This window comes from Pan paniscus, chromosome 10, assembly GCF_029289425.2.
Source record: "Pan paniscus chromosome 10, NHGRI_mPanPan1-v2.0_pri, whole genome shotgun sequence".
NCBI lineage: Eukaryota > Metazoa > Chordata > Mammalia > Primates > Hominidae > Pan > Pan paniscus.
In genome coordinates this window covers 10,260,962-10,282,898 of record NC_073259.2, presented here as the reverse complement: position 1 = coordinate 10,282,898, position 21,937 = coordinate 10,260,962, and the positions used below count along the sequence as shown (strand labels likewise).

General features: G+C 42.0%; 1 protein-coding gene across 1 annotated transcript in view; it reads right to left on the bottom strand.

The window, feature by feature from the left end:
- GALNT8 (polypeptide N-acetylgalactosaminyltransferase 8) overlaps positions 1–21,066 on the bottom strand; it is a 137,622-nt gene extending 116,556 nt beyond the window's left edge. The window contains exons 1-3 of the mRNA XM_063592961.1: positions 10,069–21,066; positions 9,302–9,369; positions 8,093–8,390 (exon numbers count right to left, since the gene is read on the bottom strand). Of these exons, the coding sequence (XP_063449031.1) occupies positions 8,093–8,390; positions 9,302–9,341 (338 nt within the window). The 5' untranslated portion in view covers positions 9,342–9,369; positions 10,069–21,066. The remainder of the gene's footprint in view (positions 1–8,092; positions 8,391–9,301; positions 9,370–10,068) is intronic.
- Between the last annotated feature and the right edge of the window lie 871 nt (positions 21,067–21,937).

Sequence of the window (21,937 nt, the reverse complement as noted above, 5' to 3'; positions counted from 1 at the left end):
TTGAGAAGTTTCCATAAGACAGTGCTGACAGTGGGTGGGGGGAACAAGTCACGGCTCCAATGCCACAGACTCCTGCTGTTCTGAAGGATATTTAGTAGATTTTCTTGAAAGAATGTTTTTCCATTTGCATATTTCCTTAGGACAGTTTGTAAAAAAAATTTAAATAATTATAATTTTCTCCAGTCAGATAGTTGTTTTGCTAGGGAAAGAAAATGTTGCACTCAACACTTTGCCATTGTGGAAGGAAGCCTCAATCCACACATTTTTTAAAAACTTCAAGTAGTTGCCAACATACAAATCCAGATTTCTTGTCTCTCTGACAAAGCAAATATTTATCTCACGGCAACCACTTTTCCAGGAGATAGCCCCTGCTCTGTCCAGGACCAGGGTTGCTGCAGTTACTCACAGCGTAGCTCACTGTTCACCCGTTCACCATCGCCCTCACCCAAAATGCTCACAACATGTATGTTGGCAGGCATTTGAATTGCAGCCTCTGAAATTGCAAGGGAATTTTAGGCAAAAGCCAAAATGCAGGTGAATGCCAGGGACACGAAAAAGCACACACTCCTTGGAGAACTGCCCTGCTTAGTAGTAGTGCCAAGAGATATGAGGACGGACAGACCAGAGGGACTGGACATTGGAAGCTAGGAAGACTGGACTTCATCCTAGAGGGACTAAAGGGTTTTAAGCAAAGGATTGGTATGATCAAATTAACATTTTAAAGAAACCATTCAGGCTGCCATGAGGACAACAGAAGGTAATCAGCCACATGTGGACGCCATAATACAGGTGGGAAGGTGTGAAGACCTCACCTAAGGCCAACCCTGGAGAAAGAAAGAAGCGAAAGGAAGATACTTTCAATCTGATTTCCTCATCCCATTCATTATTCAAATGTGGTGGGCAGGTGGAAGTTGAAGGGGCAATACTAGACCACAAAGAAATTCTCAGATTCTAGCAATACCCACACACAAATCACTTGGGGATCTTGTTAAAGTGCAGCCTCTCATCAGTAGGTCTGAGCGGGGTCTGAGATCCTGAATTTCTTCCAGGCTCCCAAGTGATACCAATGCTGTAAGAGGGTGGTACAGTAAGAGTAGGAGTAGAGTCTCCAGAAAGACCTGTGTTCACCCGAGTCACAGCTGTCACTTTCTATCTGCATGATCTTTTTGTGCTTCTCTTCCTTTCCTTATTTATAAGATGGTGAGGGTGGTGGTTAGTAGCAGTAGTATTGGTAGTAATAGTAGGAGAAGAAGGAGTAATCCTCACATCATAGTATTATTATGAGGTTCAAATGTGGTAATGTGCATAAGTGCTCAGAATAAAAGAAGCTCCATAAAGGTTATCTGCTATTCTTACCACTTTGCTGGTTATTTTTGTTCTTGTTGTCATTATTACTTAGACAATGGCAACATTCACTGAGCTAGGAGCAATAAGAGGAGAAAAAGAAGTGGATCAGCTTAGGTTTGGCCATGTGGAGTCTGAGATGCCTCTGAGTCACCACATGGAATTCCCTGGTAGGTCACTACATATATGGCCCTGGAGACTCAGAAGAACAGTCTGGATTACAGTCCTGTGGATTCGGGAGTCACTGCCATGTAAGTGGCGAATTCGTAAGTGGATAAAATCACCTTAACTACCAGCAGAAACGAGCCTTGGACTAAAGCCTGAGGATGATGAATATTTAAAGCACAGGCAGAGAAGCCTGGCAGAGATGAACCTTAAATTCTTTAAAGCCTAGTGGCAGTTCTTAATGTCTGGTACGGGATGGTTATACAATAAATCTGTATTTAATTGCGAGTAAGAATAGGTGATTATGTTAAATGGAAGACTGATTAAAATTCTGCTGAACTTCTCTTTCCTCTAATCCACATAATCACATCAGTGACTTCAGATTTTCTCTCCTCTGCCCTGTTTCCCGTGCATCTTTTGCATATTCTCGGCTATATTCGAAACGCTTTCACGACACTTCTCTTATCCGTACCCACATTTTCTTACCCACCGTATATCAATCAAAAGAGGTAGGAAATGTGCCTCCCGTGGTTCCAAAAGAATAATCTCTCCCTCCTCCCTGCATCACCAGTACCTGGCCTGGAATGTGTAGACCAGCACTGTCCAGTAGAATTTTCTGCAATGATGAAATGTTTTATATCTATCCTATACATAATGATAGCTACTAGCCACATGTGCCTATCAAGCACTTATAATATGGCTAATGTAACCAAAACCTAAATGCTTAATTGAATTTTAATTAATTTACATTTAAGTAGCCATATGTGACTAGTAGCTATCATATTGAATAGTGCAGCAGAAGATACTGAAAAAGTATTTGTTGGTTGGATGACATCTAGAGGAACAGATCTCTAGCCACTCCTCCCAGCAAAGAATCACAGTGTACCACCTCAAGCAAATAATTTTAATTAATTTACATTTAAGTAGCCATATGTGACTATTAGCTATCATATTGAACAGTGCAGCAGAAGATACTGAAAAAGTGTTTGTTGGTTGGATGACATCTAGAGGAACAGATCTCTAGCCACTCCTCCCAGTGGAGAATCACACTGTACCATCTCAAGCAATGGGAGAGAACAATGGCTTAAGGACATAAGGTAAGTTCTATGTGCTACAGCTGGAAAGATAAACTTTATTCATATCACAATTTTGCCTGAAACTACTGTCGTGTGGAACACATAAACTAATTTGTATACATGCAAACAGGCTTTAACCAATCGCAAAATATGTATTCTTACATTGGGATTTTCCAAGGCAAATTATGCCAGCCACATAATTTCCCTTAGAAAATCCCAGTGTGAGAATGTATATTACATTGGGAGGGCCAGCTTTATGGTATGCAACCTGTGCAGTCACACAGGACCCCACACATAGGTCTCCCCTATTGATTTCATTCATTACTTTTATCATCCTGAAATTCTTAATTATTTTTTAATGAAGGTCCCTCATTTTCATTTTGCACTGGGCTCTGCAAATTGTGTAGGTGGTCCTGTTCACAGCAGGACTAATTAGCCTGGCCAATATGGCATGATGAAGTGAGATTTATTTCAGGGATGCGATGCAAAGATAGTCCAACATACACAAATCTCTATATGTAATAAACCACATTAACAGAATGAAGGACAAAAACTATATGATCATCTCAATAGATGCGAAAAATCACTTCACAAAAACTCAACATTTTTTCATGATAAAAAATCTCAACTAATTAGGTATAGAAGAATTGTACTTTCAATACAATAAAGGTCATATGACAAACCCACAGCTAACATCATACTCCATGAGGAAAAATTGAGAGCTTTTCCTCTAAGGTCAGGAACAAGACAAGAATGCTCACTCTCACGTTTGTATTCAACATGCTTCTAGAAGTCCTAGCGAGAGCAATCAGGCAAGAGAAAGAAATAAAAGGCATCAAAATTGGAAAAGAAGTGTAGATTGTCCCTGTTTGCAGATGACATGATCTATATATATAAAGCCCTAAAGAACCCACTACAAATGGTTAAAACTAATAAACAAATTCAGTAAAGTTGCAAAATCAACATACAAAAATCAGTAGCCTTACTATACACTGACAGCAAACTGTCGAAAAAGGAAATCAAGCAATTCTATATATGATAGCTATACAAACACTTAATACTTACGAATACATTTAACCAAGGAGGTGAAAGATATCTACATTGAAAACTATAAAATACTGGTGAATGAAATTAAAGAAACACAAATAAATGAAAAATCATCTCAGGCCGGGGGCGGTGGCTCACGCTTGTAATCTCAGCACTTTGGGAGGCCGAGGCAGGCAGATCACAAGGTCAGGAGATCGAGACCATGGTGAAACCCCGTCTCTACTAAAAATACAAAAAATTAGCTGGGCGTGGTGGTGGGCGCCTGTAGTCCCAGCTACTCGGAGAGGCTGAGGCAGGAGAATGGCATGAACCCGGGAGGCGGAGCTTGCAGTGAGCCGAGATCGCTGGGCGACAGAGAGAGACTCCGTCTCAAAAAAAAAGAAAAAAGAAAAATCATCTCAGGTTCATGGGTTGGAAAAATTAATACTGTTAAAATGTTCATGCCTCCCATAGTGATCTACAGATTGAATTCAATCCCTATCAAAATTCTAAAGACCTTTTTTTACAGATAGAAAAAACAACTCTAAAAGTTCTAAATGGAACCATAAATTATCCTGAATAGCCAAAGCAATCTTTAGCCAAAAGAAGAAAGCTGGAGACATTACACTACATGACTTCAAAATATACTATATTAAGCTATGGTAATCAAAACAGCATGATACTGCCATAAAAACAGACATAGAGTAGTGGAACAGAATATAGAACACAGATATAAATCCACACATTTATAAGCAACTGATTTTCAACAAAGATGTCAAGAAAACGCAATGGAAAGAGGACTGCCTCTTCAATAAATGGTTTTGGGAAAACGGAATACCCACGTTTAAAAAGAGTAATACTGAACCCTATCTCACACCATATACAAAATCAACTGAAACTAGATTAAAGACTTAAACATAAAACCCAGAACTGTAAATCTCCTATAAAGAAAATAGAGAAAATTTTCCAGGACATTGGTTTGGGCAATGACTTTTTGGATAAGACCCCAAAGCCACAGGCAACAAAAACAAAAATAGACAAATAGCATTACATCAAACTAAAAAGCTTCTACACAGCAAAGAAAAAAATCAAAAGAATGAAGAGACAACCTACAGAATGAGAGAAAATATTTGCAAACCATATATTTAATAAGAAGTTAATATCCAAAATATATAAGGAACAGAAACAACTCAATAACAAGAAAAATAAAAATCAGCAAATGACCTAAGCAAACATTTCTCAAAAGAAGACTATAAATGGCCAAGAGCTTTATGAAAAAAACGTTCCATATATTAACCATCAGGGAAAATGCAAATTAAACTCACATTGCACTATCATCTCACCCTTGTTAGAAAAATACTACTATCAAAATACTACTATCAAAAATACTACTATCAAAAAATAAAAGATAACAAGTATTGACGATAATGTGGAAAAAATAGAACCATTGCACAGTTAGTGGGAATGTAAATTAGTATACCCAATAAAGAAAACAGTATAGAGATTCCTCAAATACTAAAAATGGAACTACTGTATGATCTAGCAATCCTATACTGGGTATATCTCCACAGGAAATGAATTAGTATATTGAAGAGAGACTGCACTCCCATTTTCATTGGATCATTATTCATAATAGTGGAATACTATTCCATAATAGATGGAATACTATTCAGCCACAAAAAAAGAAGGAAATTCTGTCTTTTGTGACAACATGGATAAATGTGGAGTACATTATGTTAAGTAAAATAAGCAAGGAACAGAAATACAAATACTACATGATCTCACTTACAGGTGGAATCTAAAAAAGTTGAATTCACAGAAAGAGAGTAGAATGAAAGGTGGTTACCAGGAGCCAGGGTGGGGGCTGGGCAAAGAGGGGTTAGAGAGATGTTGGTTAAAGGATACAAATTTCAGTTAGATAGGAGGAATAAGTTCAAGAGTTGTATTGTACGACATGGTGACTATTGTCAATAGCAATATGTGGTATTCTTGAAAATTGCTAAGAGACTAGATGTTAAGTATTCTCACTGAAAATAATTGTGAGGTAATGCATATGTTAACTTAGATATATATTAGCCATTCCACGATGTGTATACATTTCAAAACATCATATTGTACATGATAAGATATACAATTTTGCCAATTTAAATAAAATAAAATATTTTTAAAAACAGTCACATTTCCAATAGCATCAAAAAGACAAATACCTAGGAATAAATTTAACAAAAGACGTGAACAAACTTATACTGTGAAAACTCAAAACATTGTTGAAAGAAATTAAAGACCTAAATAAATGGAAAGATTTCTCACAGCCGTGGATTGGAAGATCTAATTTCTAAATGAAGTCCTCCACAAATCTACAGATCTGCAGAGCTACAGAGTTAATGAAATCCCTGTCAAAATCCTGCTGGTTTCTTTGCAGAAATTGACAAACTAATCCTAAAACTCATATGGAAATTCAAGGTCCCAGAATAGACAAAACAGTCTTGAGAAAGAAGAAGAAAGTTGGAAGATTCACATTTTCAATTTCAAAATGTACTACAAAATTACAATTGTTAAGACAATGTGTTCTTGGCATAAGGATAGGCCTATACAGCAACGAAAGAGGATTGATATCCAGAAATAAACCCTTACATTTATCACCAATTGATTTCAAGAAGGGTGGCAGGACAATCTGATGTGGAAAGAGTAGTCTATTCAACCAAGGTAGTAGGATAACTGAATAGCTATACATAAAATAATGAAGTTGGACCCTCCTTGTCACATTATGTACAAAAACTAATTTAAAATGGACCAAACACCTAAATTTAAGACTGAAACTATAAAATTCTTAGAAGAAAACATGGGTGTAAACCTTTGCGACCTTGTACCTAGCAATGGTCTCTTAGATATAACACCAAAAGTACAAGCAACCAAGGAGAAAATAGATAAATTGGATATCATTAAGATTTAAAACTCTTGTGTTTCAAAGACGACCATCAAGAAAGTGAACAGACAATCTACACAATGAAAGAAAACATTAACAAGTCATATTTCTGATAGGAATTTGTATCTAGAATATATAAAGTACTCTGCAACTCAATAATAAAAAAATAAATAAGCCAATTTTTTTAAAAAAGAACGTCTCCAAATAGACATTTCTCCAAAGAAGACATACATATGGCCAATAGTACATGAAAAGATGTCCCACACTATTAGGCCTCAGGGAAATTTAAAACAAAATCACAATGAGATACCACTTCAGACCCACTAGGATGGCTATAGTTAAAAAGAAAAATAGTAACAAATGTTAGTGAGTATGTGGAAAAATCAGAACTCTCATATACTGCTTGAGGGAATGTTAAATGATGGAGTCACTTTGGAAAACCACCTGGCAGTTCTTTGAAAGGCTAAATACAGAATTATCATATGGCCCAGCAACTCTACCCATCGGGTACACCTACAAGAAAAGAAGACATTTGTTCACACAAAAACTTATACATGAATGTTCATAGCAGTATTATTCATAATGGTCAAAAAGTGGGAACAATCCAAATGTTCATCACCTGATGAATGGATAAAGGAAATGCGGTAGGTATAATCCAGACAATGAAATATTATTTAACAATAAAAAGGAACGAAGTATTGATATGTGTTATAATGTGAATGATACTTGAAAACACTGTGATAAGTGAAAAATGTTAGTCACAAAAGACCCCATATTACATGATTCAATGAATACAAGAGGTCCGGAACAGACAAATCCATAGGGATAAAAAGTAGATTAGTGGTGGTTGCCTATGGATGAGGAAGTTGTAGGAAAATGCGGAGGGCCTGCTAATGCCGTTTCTTTTTAAAGTGATGAAAATGTTTTAAAATTGATTGTGGGAATGGTAAATAACTCTGTGAATATACTGAAAAACATTAAATTGTACACTTTAAATGGATAAATTGCATGGTATGTGAATTACATCTCAACAAAGCTGTTTCTAAAAAAGTATTATGAAGGAGGGTGGGAGACACAGAATGAGAAAAAAAATCAATAGGAAAGGGAAACAGAAGGAGAGGGAGAGGGATTGCTCTTCAAATTAGATTTACCAGCAAAGAGGAATTCAAGTAGAGAATTTGAGCAAAGTCCTAGGGAAGGAGGTAGAGCTACTGGCTTTGGTGTGACTTGCGCAAGTCCCTTCTCAGCTTCAGTTTCCTCATCTGTAAAATTATCAGTTAGCCCCACCATATCTCTGTTTCTCTGGATCAGAGCTGCAAAGGACCTCTGCTCCTCTGACATTTCTGTTCTTTCCCAAGGGTCTGTAAATATTTGGATCAGTTGGTTATCTTCTCTGAGCTGTCATTATAAAATAAATTGAAAACAACAACTTTGCTCAGCCTGAACCCCTTCCCCAACAATCCCCCACTCCCCCAACCTTCAATGTTCACTGCTCCCAAAGCTCATCCTCACATCAAACTGAGGACCCTAGAAGCCCAAGCCTGGTTCATCCCACCTGTAGTCTCGCGTGTCGGGGATGGTGCGATTGAGAGGCAGCTGGTTGCTGAGGTACGCGTTGTAACCAAACTTCCGGAAGAGGTCCTGGGCCGCCTTCTGCTGGGCCTCAGAAAGATCCTCGCCCCATTGCCTGAAAAGCTGTGAGTGTGGGAAGAGTTTCATTTGGGTTTTGTGCTTCTTTGTCTCATTCACCTTGGTTTCCATTGCCTTTAGAACAGGGCGTACTTCATCTTTCGCCCTCTTCAGTGTGCTGTTCACATTTTCTTGTTGCCTCAGAGCTAATTTCATACTTTCTTCTGCAAATGAAGAGGACAGGGGTGGGAGAGAAAACATTTCAGCCCCTCCTTAGTTACCTGGGTATTCCTTTCCATCCTAATTTCCTCTAACGGTTTACCCACTACATCTTAAAACTTATAAGCTCTTGTCACAGAGGATGTAGTATGTCAGGGAACTTATCCAGCCATGCAAGGCTGTCCCAGCAAAGTATGTACTAGATACGTCTCTCCCTTTAGCCCCAACAAAACTCCTCCATCCCACATCTTCAAAGCTCCTCGAAGAACTGACTATGATCTGAGAAATAGATGGAAAATAAGCTAATGTTTTTCAGAATGAGGCCTGAGAACCACTTACATCAGAATCAATCAGTTGTGATTTTTTTTTTAATGTAGATACCCAGGCTAATCTCCAAATCCACTAAATCAGGATCTGAGAGTTGGGTGGAAATACAGACAGGAGAAATTACAAGAACCTGCTTTTTAATAAAACCAAGGAGTAATTCTTTTTACAGTAAAACTTAAGAAACACTTACTACACCATTAGTGCCTAACAAAGGCAAATCTGCTCTAACCACTACCACCATCATCCACCTATGCCCTTGCTTCTCCTGTGCTTGATTTACGAGGAACTTTAAAATTGGAGATGTCCTAGTCTTGCAATTTCCAACTTGCGTGATCATAAGAATGTCTTCAAAAGCTTGTTAAAAATACAGAATCCCAGGCCTCCCCTGAAGATTCTGACTCAGTTCTGGGGTAGAGCCTGAGAATCTATATTTTAAACAATTGGTCTAGATAAATCTAATTGTCACATTAATTCGGGAAACACTGCCTTAACTCAAAAGAATGAACAGATAGTGACAGACCCAGGCAGAGGATGTTTTACGCAGAAGATGCCCTCCAGGATCCATGACGTCATCTATTATTTACCTCACCTTTCCACCCAGTAAGATTTGTGCTGGAGTATCTTAGCATATGCACCTTGAACTCCCTCAAGCTCAATCTGTGAACTCAGCAAAAAGAGAGAAAAAGTAACCATTTTAGTGTTTAGTGATGATGACATTCTTCAGCACTAAATCCCACCATGGTGATCAAGGCACTCTGACATAGGATCTACTTTGTTTCTACTAATCCTCCCTTAAGCCCACACTAAACTTCAACCAGACTGACAGGATCACGTGTAGCCTGTCCAGCATCTTTCTACAAGCTAGAAGAAGGTATCCTTTCTTTCTGAATGATTGCAACTCAGGGTCACCAGCTTGGTGAGGGGACAGCCCCATCGTGTGAATTTTCTCCGGGTAGATGCATCTCGTGCCACAGCACATGGCTTGGCAAGCAGAACGTGTGTGCTGGATTTCAGATCCATATACAGCCCCCAAGAGGGAAGCAGGGGAGTCCTGTGACTGGGAGGAGAACATGTTTGTAACGTGACGTAAGACTGGCCCAAAAAGAAGGAAAAGGAGAAAGAGAATCACCTCTTCAAGTGGTTAAGACAAAAAGAGGATAGTCGAAAAAACTTGGGCAAAAAGTAAATGGTAGGTCTCTCAAAGGAGGCTCATGTGAACACCATGCATACTTGTTCAGGTAGAAAAAAGAAGTGAGAGCATACTATTTACAGTGTCCCAGATGGAACACTATGGTTATTCATACTTTTCTGTCCTAAGCATACAGGGGCCACAGGGTGGTACTGGGTTCTTCCTACCTCTGAGCTCCTCTGCGTTCTTCCTTGGGGGGATATCTGATTTTCTCTTTCACTCATGGCTGTCAGTGGGAGCTGGTTTGGACCTGGCCATCCTAAAGTCAATTTGAGGAAATGCATAATCTGGTAGTATGAATACAGTGTCACTAGGTTATCCCCATAACTTATACTGAAACCTTCCAAGCCCCAAAACAGACACATCCATTGACATTCCCCTGGTGGGGCTTTTATGAACCCTGAGGGAGGTTCCAGAAAACTGGCTTAGAGTCATTGATCCCTCCCTCAATAGGGATATAATTATTATTGTTTGCATTTGCTCTTGGTAGCTTACATGATTCAACTAAGTATCCTTACTGACTTCTGATTTTTTTTTTTTTTTTTTTTTTGAGACGGAGTCTCGCTCTGTCACCCGGGCTGGAGTGCAATGGCACGATCTCGGCTCACTGCAACCTCCACCTCCCGGATTCACGCCATTCTCCTGCCTCAGCTTCCCGAGTAGCTGGGACTACAGGCGCCAGCCACCACGCCCAGCTAATTTTTTGTATTTTTCTAGAGACGGGGTTTCACCGTGTTAGCCAGGATGGTCTCAATCTCCTGACCTCGTGATCCGCCCACCTCGGCCTCCCAAACTGCTAGGATTACAGGCGTGAGCCACCGCGCCCGGCCGACTTCTGATTTTTTTAAATCTTCCTGGAATCCTGGAGGCAATGAGCAAACAGGATGAAGGGTAATTAAACAGGCTTTTAGTTACAGGAAGCCCTGTGGGAAAAAAAAAAAAAAGCATTGGTGATCTAGAAACAGGGCCCAGAAGACTTTCTGAGGTTCAACTCAGGTGGTAGTGAGTCTCTGACATCACAACATTTCAGAGCGAATAAAATGTGGGAGCACCAAGAATAACAAGAAAGATCTTTGCAAAGAAGGAAAGAGGAGTAAACCAGATGGCTCTGGCTGGCTCCTCATGGCACATTGTGTCCTAGCTGATGGAAAGAATAGCAGGGCTTTGGGTAGAACTCCTGCCATTTTACGGCTTGAGGAGGCTGAGCCAGTCTGATGAGCCTTGGGGATGGGTGAGACAGTCCTGGTGTGGTCTGGGTGCCCTGCCAAATAGTGAGGGTGGAGCTGGGGTCACCACCCTAGGTACACAGGCATCCTCCTGGTGAAGCTGCACCAAGCATATTTGCATGGGCAATGTCCGACCCACCCAGGTAAGCCAGGGCTTGTGGAGCTGATGATCTTCCCTCTGTTTCATCCACTCTCTTGCCCCGTATCACTCTTCCCTTCATCCCTGTCTGCCTGTCTTTTTCTCTCTCTTTCCTAGACGCACCCACTCATTTATTCATCTATGGAATTTCGATGTATGAATAGAAATGAGTAGTGAATGAGACGTTCATGGAAACAGCACTTATGAAACTTGCTTTCCATAAAACTGTACCATAATAAAATATGATGAGTCTTATGAAGGAGGACGTAGAAGGTGCTATGGGTGCCTTAGGCCTCCTCCTCTCTCCTTTTATTCTCTCCTTCTCTCCCATCACACTTTCCCTTCTTTTCTTCTTGTCTCCATACAAACTCTTTCACTCTCTCTCCCTGGACTCCCTCACTTCTCTGCTCCTTTCCTGTCCCAGCTCTTTTCTCCTCTCTCATCTCCCTTCTCACTCTCCTCACTCTTTCCCTGATTTCTTCTCTCCCTTCCTTTTTCTCTTCCTGCCTTTCCTTCCACCCATCTCCCAGCCTCACCCTGAACCCTGACAATGCTCAGTTCTCATTTTAAAAGACACTTTCCCCAACTCCAGCCCCATGTGCACACACCTGGGCAGTCACATCCCTGCCCACACATAAAACACCTCCCTATGGGGTTCCAGCATTTGATCCCTGTTACCTGGGAGCAGGGGAAAATTGCTGCTTCCCTTGCTGAAGTTGGATGCGCAGGCACATAAAATTCAGAGGCATTAGAGTTCCATGGTGAGCCGGAATCACAAACAAACCCCAGAATCTGTTGAAATCTTACCCTTAAGTTTAAATGAGGAGGTTAAAATTTGGCACAGAGCAGTTTATAGATCACCTTCTGCATCTACTTCACAACCCTATTAGGTCAGGTTGATAACTATCATTATTGCTATCATCATCTCCATTTACAGACCAGGAACCTGAGGCTGAGAGAGAGAAACACTTGCTCAAAGTCACACAACCACAACGGCACATCAGGATTCGATCTTAGATCCTCTAACAAAGCCCTCATTAGTTCATGAAAGGAGCACACCGCAAAATGGAAGTGAGGCCCTTGCCCCAGAGATTGCCACCTCTCTTCAACAGCCCCTACCACACATAGGTGTGGGGAAAGGAAAGAGAGATCAGATTGTTACTGTGTCTGTGTAGAAAGAACTAGACATAGGAGACTCCATTTTGTTCTGTACTAAGAAAAATTCTTCTGCCTTGAGATGCTGTTAATCTGTAACCGTACCCCCAACCCTGTGCTCCCTGAAACATGTGCTGTGTCGACTCAGGGTTAAATGGATTAAGGGCTATGCAAGATGTGCTTTGTTAAACAGATGCTTGAAGGCAGAATGCTCGTTAAGAGTCATCACCACTCCCTAATCTCAAGTACCCAGGGACACAAAACACTGCGGAAGGCCACAGGGACCTCTGCCTAGGAAAGCCAGGTATTGTCCAAGGTTTCTCCCCATGTGACAGTCTGAAATATGGCCTCGTGGGAAGGGAAAGACCTGACTGTCCCCCAGCCCAACACCCGTAAAGGGTCTGTGCTGAGGAGGATTAGTAAAAGAGGAAGGAACGCCTCTTTGCAGTTGAGACAAGAGGAAGGCATCTGTCTCCTGCCCGTCCCTGGGCAATGGAATGTCTCGGTGTAAAACCCGATTGTATGCTCCATCTACTGAGATAGGAGAAAACCGCCTTAGGGCTGGAGGTGGGACATGCAGGCAGCAATACTGCTCTGTAAGGCATTGAGATGTTTATGTGTATACATATCTAAAGCACAGCACTTAATTCTTTACCTTCTCTATGATGCAGAGAACTTTGTTCACGTGTTTGTCTGCTGACCCTCTCCCCACAATTGTCTTGTGACCCTGACACATCCCCCTCTCTGAGAAACACCCAAGAATGATCAATAAATACTAAGGGAATTCAGAGGCTGGCGGGATCCTCCGTATGCTGAACGCTGGTCCCCTGGGCCCCCTTATTTCTCTCTATATACTTTGTTTCTGTGTCTTTTTCTCTTCCAAAGTCTCTCGTTCCACCTAACGAGAAACACCCACAGGTGTGGAGGGGCAACCCACTCCTTCAATAGGCCTAAGGACAGGCTCTATGCTACACATTCCTAAGGCCCTTGGGATTCTTATTCTTCTCGTTGCCTGCATATATGTAGATATAATGATAATGCATGTGCACAAGCCCACACACGCATACACACACACATGCTCACCTCCCCCATACTGCTTGCTCTAATTTCCACTTCTACTCACTTCATTCTCAATACCCATCTCCCATTTGAAGGCACAGAATTCAGTGTCAGATGCTTCAATGAGCGACTGAGATGAAAATGTGACCTCTCACCCATGTTTCCTTCCATGTCCCTTTTTCCTAAGTGCCCCAAACACACACACCCACACACACACCTTCCAGCTTAGCACTGTAAACTTACTCAGATCCTGCAATTCCACCTCCAAGTGGGAGAGTCTCTTTATCACTGCCCCGTCACGTTTATTCAGATGTAAAGGAAGCTCCCTGTGGAGACCACCCGTAAACAGGTTTTGTAAAGTCCCCTTGCTAGAAAATACCAGAAGGAGATTGACAGCAATGGCCAGAGTCAGCCCAATGAAGAGGGCTTTGGGGAGTTTCCTCCAAAACATCATCTTCTTCCTGGGGGTCGTCCACTCCCTGTGGGGCTGAGTGTGTCACTGCTGGAGCAGGGTAAGAATCAGAACCAGCCTAGCTTTTGTGGGAAAGAGAGTTCTAGGTGCCAGTTGAGTTGGTCTCCCTTGTGTGGCCTCTGAGGAGCAAAGTCTCCTTATTGCCTTCTTTGTCTTTATGCCTCGAGAGGATAACCGCTCAGCGGCTTTCCACAGGTTGCTCAGCGGCTTTCCACAGGTTGCTCAGGGAGATAACACTCCCTTGAAGCAGAGGAGTATAATCAAACATCTTGGCTCCTCCTGAAACCCACTCCCACCCATTTCAGTCATTAAAGATCTTAAGTAGTTTAGACACACGCCTTTGCTCAAGGAAATTCACAGAAACCGCCACTGTTACACATCTTATCGAATGACTCACTGATTAATCCTTTTCCTCATCCCTTCCTCCCCTTCCCATCTGCCCTAAGAACAAAGAGCTTGTTAGCCAATAAATTGGGTGGAGCCCAGAGCTCTGGGCCGTGAGCAAGCAAGCCTCCAACGCTCTGGTCCCCTGGACCCACCTTTTAAACATTTATTCTGTCTCTTTCTAACTCCTTTGTCTCCGCCGGACTCGGGGTACCCGCTGGGTGGTGTGGGGCTGGTTTCCCCAACAGCTTTCTCTCCACCCAGCTTCATAGATGACACCCTGACTGCTAGGCCAGATGTTCTCCAGCCAAGAACACTATTATAGCTGCCTGGCTTCTCCCTGAGCAGCGTCAGGTGTGAGGAGTGCGCATGGCAGCTGCCCAGTGACAGGTAAGTCACCTGGACACACCTTGTACTGTCTCAGAAGTCAGGAGAATGCTTGCTCCTGCAGCTAGCTCAGGCTGCCTGGGTGAGAGGCTTTTCTCTATATATGTTTGTTTGATGTTTAATGTTCTCTCTCCCTGGAAAAACCACCTGGGAGACTCTGATAGGGCATGTAAGGTCTGGTCCTGTGGGTATAAGAAGGGGATAAACAGGATGAAGAAGAAATCATGAAGCAAGAAGTCTCTGTACACTTAGATCCTTGCTTTTTTGGAGAGCCGGGATCTAATATGTCTTTTTACCTAACTCTACAGGGTTTTGGACATAGTAGGTGTGCAACAAATGCTTGTCCCACACACTTAAGGAGAGACTTTCTTGCTAGTTCCTAGGACTTCACTGTCTAGAAGCAGGTGGAGAAGAGCTGGAGGCGGTGCCCGGGGTTGAGCCTCAGGGGATGACTCCAATTCACTGGTCTCTGTCCTTTGCTTGTCCTCTGCACAACTTCATACACTGGGCTTCTGCCCTGCCCCAGCTTCCAGTAACTCCTTTGCCTCCACACCTCACACTTATAATATGTTTTGGACAAATCACCAGTGATCATCATTGTAGAATAAACACTTAAAATTGTTCCCCAAGGCTAAAAGTTCAAAGTTCTCAGTCTACTGTCAATCCCGTCAAAATCACAGCTTCCACCCCGGCCTGGCTCGTTGGACTATTTACTACGTCCCAAACACAGCACATGGTGACATGTGCTGAGGCGGACATGTGGATTAAAGGAAAGTAATGTGGCTTTAGGAAAAACAGGATGAAAACGAACAAAATGAAAAGGAATTGAAAAGAGCCGGGCGCATTCCTCAGCCCCGGGCTCAAAACAAACAAGCCCAGTACAAACACCACCAGGAAAGTCTCCGATAAGGGGACAGATGAGGGGACAGCCGTTCAAAGTTTTACTGAAAGAGCGGGAACCAAAAGAATTCCTTTGTTCCCCTGTAACTTTCAGGCTATAAAAAGCAAACACTCACATTGTTCAGGGCCCTCTTGTATGCTGTGGAAAGGAGGGACCAGGTTCGAACTTGTAGTAAAGATCCTTGCCGCTTGGCTTTGACTCTGGACTCTGGTGGTCTTCTTTGGGGAACAAACGGTCTGGGCATAACAGAATCACTTCTTCTGTTTCACAGGGATAGAAAATGTCTCCCAGCCTCCCACTTGCAAATTAGACTCAAAACATAAAAAACGCATGATCCGGCCAGGCGCAGTGGCTCACGCCTGTAATCCCAGCACTTTGGGAGGCCAAGGCAGGTGGATCACCTGAGGTCAGGAATTCAAGACCAGCCTGGCCAACATGGCGAAATGCCATCTCTACTAAAAATAACAAAATTAGCTGGGCATGGTGGCAGGCACCTGTAATCCCAGCGACTTGGGAGGCGGAGGCAGGAAAATGGCTTGAACCCAGGAGGCGGAGGTTGCAGTGAGTCAAGATCACGCCACTGCACTCCAGCCTGGGCAACAAGAACAAAACTCCATCTCAAACAACAACAACAACTACAAAAAACAAAACAAAACAAAACAAAAAAAACGCATAACCCTTCTGCTTCTGGGACAAGAAGAAATACCTACATTTATCTTCTCTATTCCTTCCCACCAGGGCAAGTAAAAAGTACACATGATATGTAAAACAAACCTAAGAAGACTCTGAAAGGTAGAGAGAACAGGGCAGGCTGACTAGAGATCTCCAGATATCCTAGCTATTGTAGGAAATAGATTCCAAGTTGCTGGATGCTGGAGCAGTCAACAACTTGGAAATGCAATGGGCAGAGACAATAGAAGCCCCAAGAAAAAGCTGCTTTCTCTAACCAAAGAAACAGGAAATGGGAAGCCTAGCAAGACAGAAAATGTTTAGACAACAACTGCCCTACTCCAGCCAAATGCCAGTGAAAACCTTGCAATGCCATGCCCACCACATCCACAGAGGCCTCGTGGGGAGCCTAGACTTCCAACCTCACCCCAGCTGTGAGGGTTTGCCCCTGCATCCCCCACCTTCCCCTCCAGGGTGTGTCAGTGAAGGTCTCTTGGGGAGCCGGCATTTTTGGCATTGTCCCCACATGATATCAGTAAAGGAATAGTGGCCCTCCCCTTTTCAGCCAGTGTGGTGTCAGCAGAGGGCTAGTGGGGAACCTGAACTCCCTCCCTCACCCATCAGTAATGAGGCAGCCCTCCCCACCAGGTGTCAGTGGAGGCCAAGCATGGAACCTGGGCTTCCTCTCCCACCTGGCAGCGATGACATGAAATCTCCCTCTCCCCACCAGAACAGTGTATGAAGGGCCTGCTAAAACAGATTTACATAGGATCCAGAGTCTCATAAAGTTATATTCAGAATGGCCAAGATGCAATAGAAAATCACTTGTCATATCAACAACCAGGAAAATCTCAACTTGGAAGAGCCTATCAACAGACACCAACACCAGCCGGGCATGGTGGCTCATGCCTGCAATCACAGCACTTTGGGAGGCTGAGGCAGGAGGAGGATGGCTTGATTCCCAGGAGTTTGAGAGCAGCTTGGGCAACATAGTGAGACCCCGTTTTTACTAAAAAATAAACTTTTTTTAAAATTGGCATGGCATGGTGGCTCACACCTGTAATCCCAGCACCTTGGGAGGCTGAGGCAGGCAGATCACTTAAGCCCAGGAGTTCAAGACCAGCCTGAGCAACATGGTAAAACCCCATCTCTACAAAAAATTTTAAAAAATCAGTCAGGCATGGTGGCACATGCCTGTGGCCCAAACTACTCAGGATGCTAAGGTGGGAGGATCACCTGAGCCCAGGAGGTTGAAGCTGCAGCGAGCCATGATCGTGCCATTGCACTCCAGCCTGGGTGACAGAGTGAGACCATGTCTCAAAAAAAAAAAAAAATTAAAGCAGATACCAACACCAAGATGACACAGATGCTGGAATTGTCTGACAAGCATTTAAAAGCAGCTATAGTAACATTGCTTGAACGACTGATTATGAACATGCTTGAAACAAATGAAGAAACAGTCAGCAAGGAAATCAAATGTTACAGCAAAGATACAGAAACCTCAGGAAAGAAATTGAAGACATAAAAAAGAAACAAATGGAAATTTTATAAGTGAAAAATACAATAAACAAAATTTAAAAATCACTGGGTTGGCCTCAACTGTAGAATAAGGACAGAGAAAAGAATCAGTGAACTTGAAGATGGAATAACAGAAAATGCTCAATCTGAAAAACAGAGAGAAAGTAGACTAAAAAAAATTAAACCTCAAAGACCAGTGAGATTACAACAACAGATCTAATATTCATGACATCAGAGCCTTAGAAGGAAAAGACAAAATGTGGGGCTAAATAAGAATGTAAAGAAATAAGGGCTGGCTGGGCACGGTGGCTCAGGCCTGTGATCCCAACACTTTGGGAGGCTGAGGCAGGTGGATCACCTAAAGTCAGGAGTTCGAGACTGCGGGGCCACAGCCTGACCAACATGGTGAAACCCCATCTCTACTAAAATTACAAAAAATTAGCTGGCCGTGGTGGTGCACACCTGTAATCCCAGCTATGGGAGGCTGAAGCAGGGGAATCACTTGAACCCAGGAGGTGGAGGTTGCAGTGAGCCGAGATCACGCCACTGCACTCCAACCTGGGCAAGAAGATCGAAACTCTGTCTCAAAAAAAAAAAAAAGAAAAGAAAAGAAAAGAAAAAAGAAATTTCCAAAAGTTGGCAAAAGACACAAACCTACAGATTCAAGATGCTGAGCAAACCCCAAATAGGACAAACTCAAAGAAATTCATGATCATCTGATGCCCAGATGCATTATAATCAAACTTCTAAAAACTAAAGACAAATAAAAATTCTTAAAAGTAGCAAGAGAAAAATGACACTTATAGGGGAAAAACAATTCAAATGATAGAGCTCTCATCAGAAATCAAGAAGACCTGAAGAAAGTATCACAACTTTTCAAGTGCTGGAAGAAAAGAATGGTCAATCCTGAATCCTGTATCCAACAAAAATACCCTTCAGGAATGGAGAAGAAATCAAGACATCTTCAGATAAGAAAACTAGTAGAATTTGTTTCCAGCAGACTTACCTCAAAAGGATGACTACAGAAATTGTTCTAAGTAAAGAAATGACAAAAGAAAGAATCTTGGAACAAGAAAAACAAAAGAACAATGTTAAAATCTGAGTAAATACAAAAGACTTTCCTTTTCCTCTTGAGTTATCTAAATTACGTTTGACAACCAAAAATCATAACGTTGTCTGCTGTGGTCTGAAAATATATGGAAGAGATATTTAAGACAATTATACTATATATGGGGGAGGGCAAATTAGGGACTTAAATAAGGTAACGTTTCTTCATTTCACGTGGACTGGTAAAATGGCAACACCAGTAGACTGTTAAGTTATGTATATACAATGGTGATTACATAGTTCTAAAGTATCCTGAGTGACAGTGTTTGCATGTCTACATGTAATATCTACATGTGATAAAATAGCATAGAACTATATACACACAGTATCAATATCAATTTTCTGCTTTTGCTATTGCACTATAGTTACATAACTACATATATAATATAGGAGTGTCATCAGCTTCTTCGCTATTGCACTATAGTTACATATGCAGTTAGATATCTTCATTCTGGGAATACTAGGTGCCCTCTCATGCATCCAATCACTGCTCAGTTATATAGTTATGTATACAGTTATATAAATATAATATAATTGTAGTCATCGGGAAAAACTGGGTGTAAGAGGTATACAGAACTGCTCTGTACAATTCTTGCAAATTTTGTGAATCTGTAATTATTTCAAAATTGTTTTCTTTTAAAACAAAAAGATTCCTACCCTGTATAAAGTGACTGCTGAAGTAGATCACTTTCTAAAATTACAAAGTCTTTATTAAAAACACCACAAAAATCGTGGCTACCTCTAGAGTCGGCAGGGATTGGAGGACTGAGGGCTAGAGGTGGGAGGAGACTGCTTTCACTGTGTAATTTTTTTAATATATTCTACCTTTTGTGTCTTATTACATGAATTATCCATTAAAAATAAATAAAATAATTTGATCAAACATTGCACCATAATCGGTGCCATTTTACTGCTGTCTAGAATAGGTCAAAGTTCACTCAGCTAGAGAGGCCAGCAAATACTCCTCTGTAGTCTTGCGTGCACTTGTCCTTCTCCACTAAGACGCTGACGAGACCCCTCTTTCTGGGAACACTGGGTGCCCTCTCATGCATCCAATCACTGATCAGAACACTGGGGCAGTGTTCTTCCAGTGTTTACTTCATAAAATTCACCTGGGTAGCTTGGTAAAAATGCAGATGTCCAGGTTCTAAGCCAAAAGATCCTATTCTGTAGGTCATTAGGAGACCCGGACGCCTGCACTTTTAACAAATCCCTTAAATGAACAGGTTTACACTCTGACCCGAAGGCGCCCACAAATCCATGGGAGAGGGGCTGATTTACAGTTAGAGTCAATGTGCTTACTACCCTGTAGGAGGCCCCAACTTGCACCAAGGGTCACGAAAGGGCAAGTGACCAATCTGCCTAGGGATGTGGCATCTTGAAAGATTTAGCGTGTGCATGTGTGTGTATGTGTGTGTGTGTGTGTCAGTTCCTCCAGCAAAGGGAGCATGTGTAAGGAAGGTTATGGGGACAAGAAAGTACAAATTTTTTTTTATTATTTTTAAAATAGTAGGGGCCAGGAACGGTGGTTCACACCTGTAATCCCAGCACTTTGGGAGGCTGAGGCGGGCGGATCACAAGGTCAGGAGACTGAGACCATCCTGGCTAACACGGTGATACCCCATTTCTACTAAAAATACAAAAAATTAGCCAGGCATAGGGGCACACGCCTGTTGTCCCAGCTACTCAGGAGGCTGAGGCAGGAGAATTGCTTGGACCTGAGAGGCAGAGGTTGCAGTGAGCCAAGATCGCACCATTGCACTCAGCCTGGGCAACAGAGCAAGACTCCGTCTCCAAAAAAAAAATAAAAAACAGAAAATAGGGCTGGGATCTCACTTTATTGCCCAGGCTGGTCTCAAGCTCCTGAGCTCAAGCAATCTGCCTGCCTCAGCCTCCCAAATAGCTGGGATTACAGGCATGAGCTACCACTCCCGGCCACAAATTATTTTAATGAAGATCAAATGGATAAAAGCAGTCAGAACGTGGAGGCGGAGGCGGGGACTGTGATAAGATGATAAGAGCTGTCCACCTCATTTTCGTTTATCATAGCAAATAATAATAAGCTGACCTAAAGTTTCCAACCGCAAGTGAATAGTTAAATAATTAACAGTGCGTAATAGTTAAGTAAATTATGCCATCTCCACTCCACAGAATATTAGAATATTATGGACAGCAAGGAGATACTGTTGGAAAAAGTATAGATTTTAGAGCGAGGTAATAATTCTATTACTTACTAGCCAGGTAAACTAAGGCAAGTTATTTCACGTCTCTGAACCTAATTTACCTTATGTGCAATATGGGGATATATAATACTCTTCTTTGAAGAGCTGTTATGGCATATGGGATAACCTTTGTAACTTGTCTGGCATATTCAATAAACATTAGGTAATTTTCTAAAATTACCAACTCTTTATTAAAAACACACACGAAGTCAGGCAAGATGGTTCATGCCTGTAATCCCTGCACTTTGAGAGGCTGAGATAGGTGGATCCCTTGAGCTCACGAGTTCGAGACTAGCCTAGACAACATGACAAAAACCCATCTCTAAAAAAAAAAATACAAAAATGAGCTGGGTGGGAGGAGGTGGAGGGCACCTGTAGTCCCAGCTACTCGGGAAGCTGAGGTGGGAAGACGGCTTGAGCCCAGGAGGTAGACGTTGTGGTGAGCTGAGATTAAACCACTGCACTCCAGCCTGGAGCCAGACGTTGTCTCAAAACACATACACACACACACACACACACACACACACACGCATGCAAACACAAAGATAGTGGTTACCTCTAGAGTTGGCGGGGATTGGAGAACTGAGAGATAGAGGTAGGAGGAGACTAATTTTCACTGTGCAATATCACTGATTTTCACTGTGCACTCATTGCTGTGGTTTTTGTTTTAAAATTTTGAAAGCCATATTGCAACATGGAAAACAGCTTATAATAAAATGCTAAGTGAACAAAAAAAGGCTAGAAAATTGTTGAGCTTTCCAAATGGGGACTTACAGGACTCCTAAATAGTGTCACAG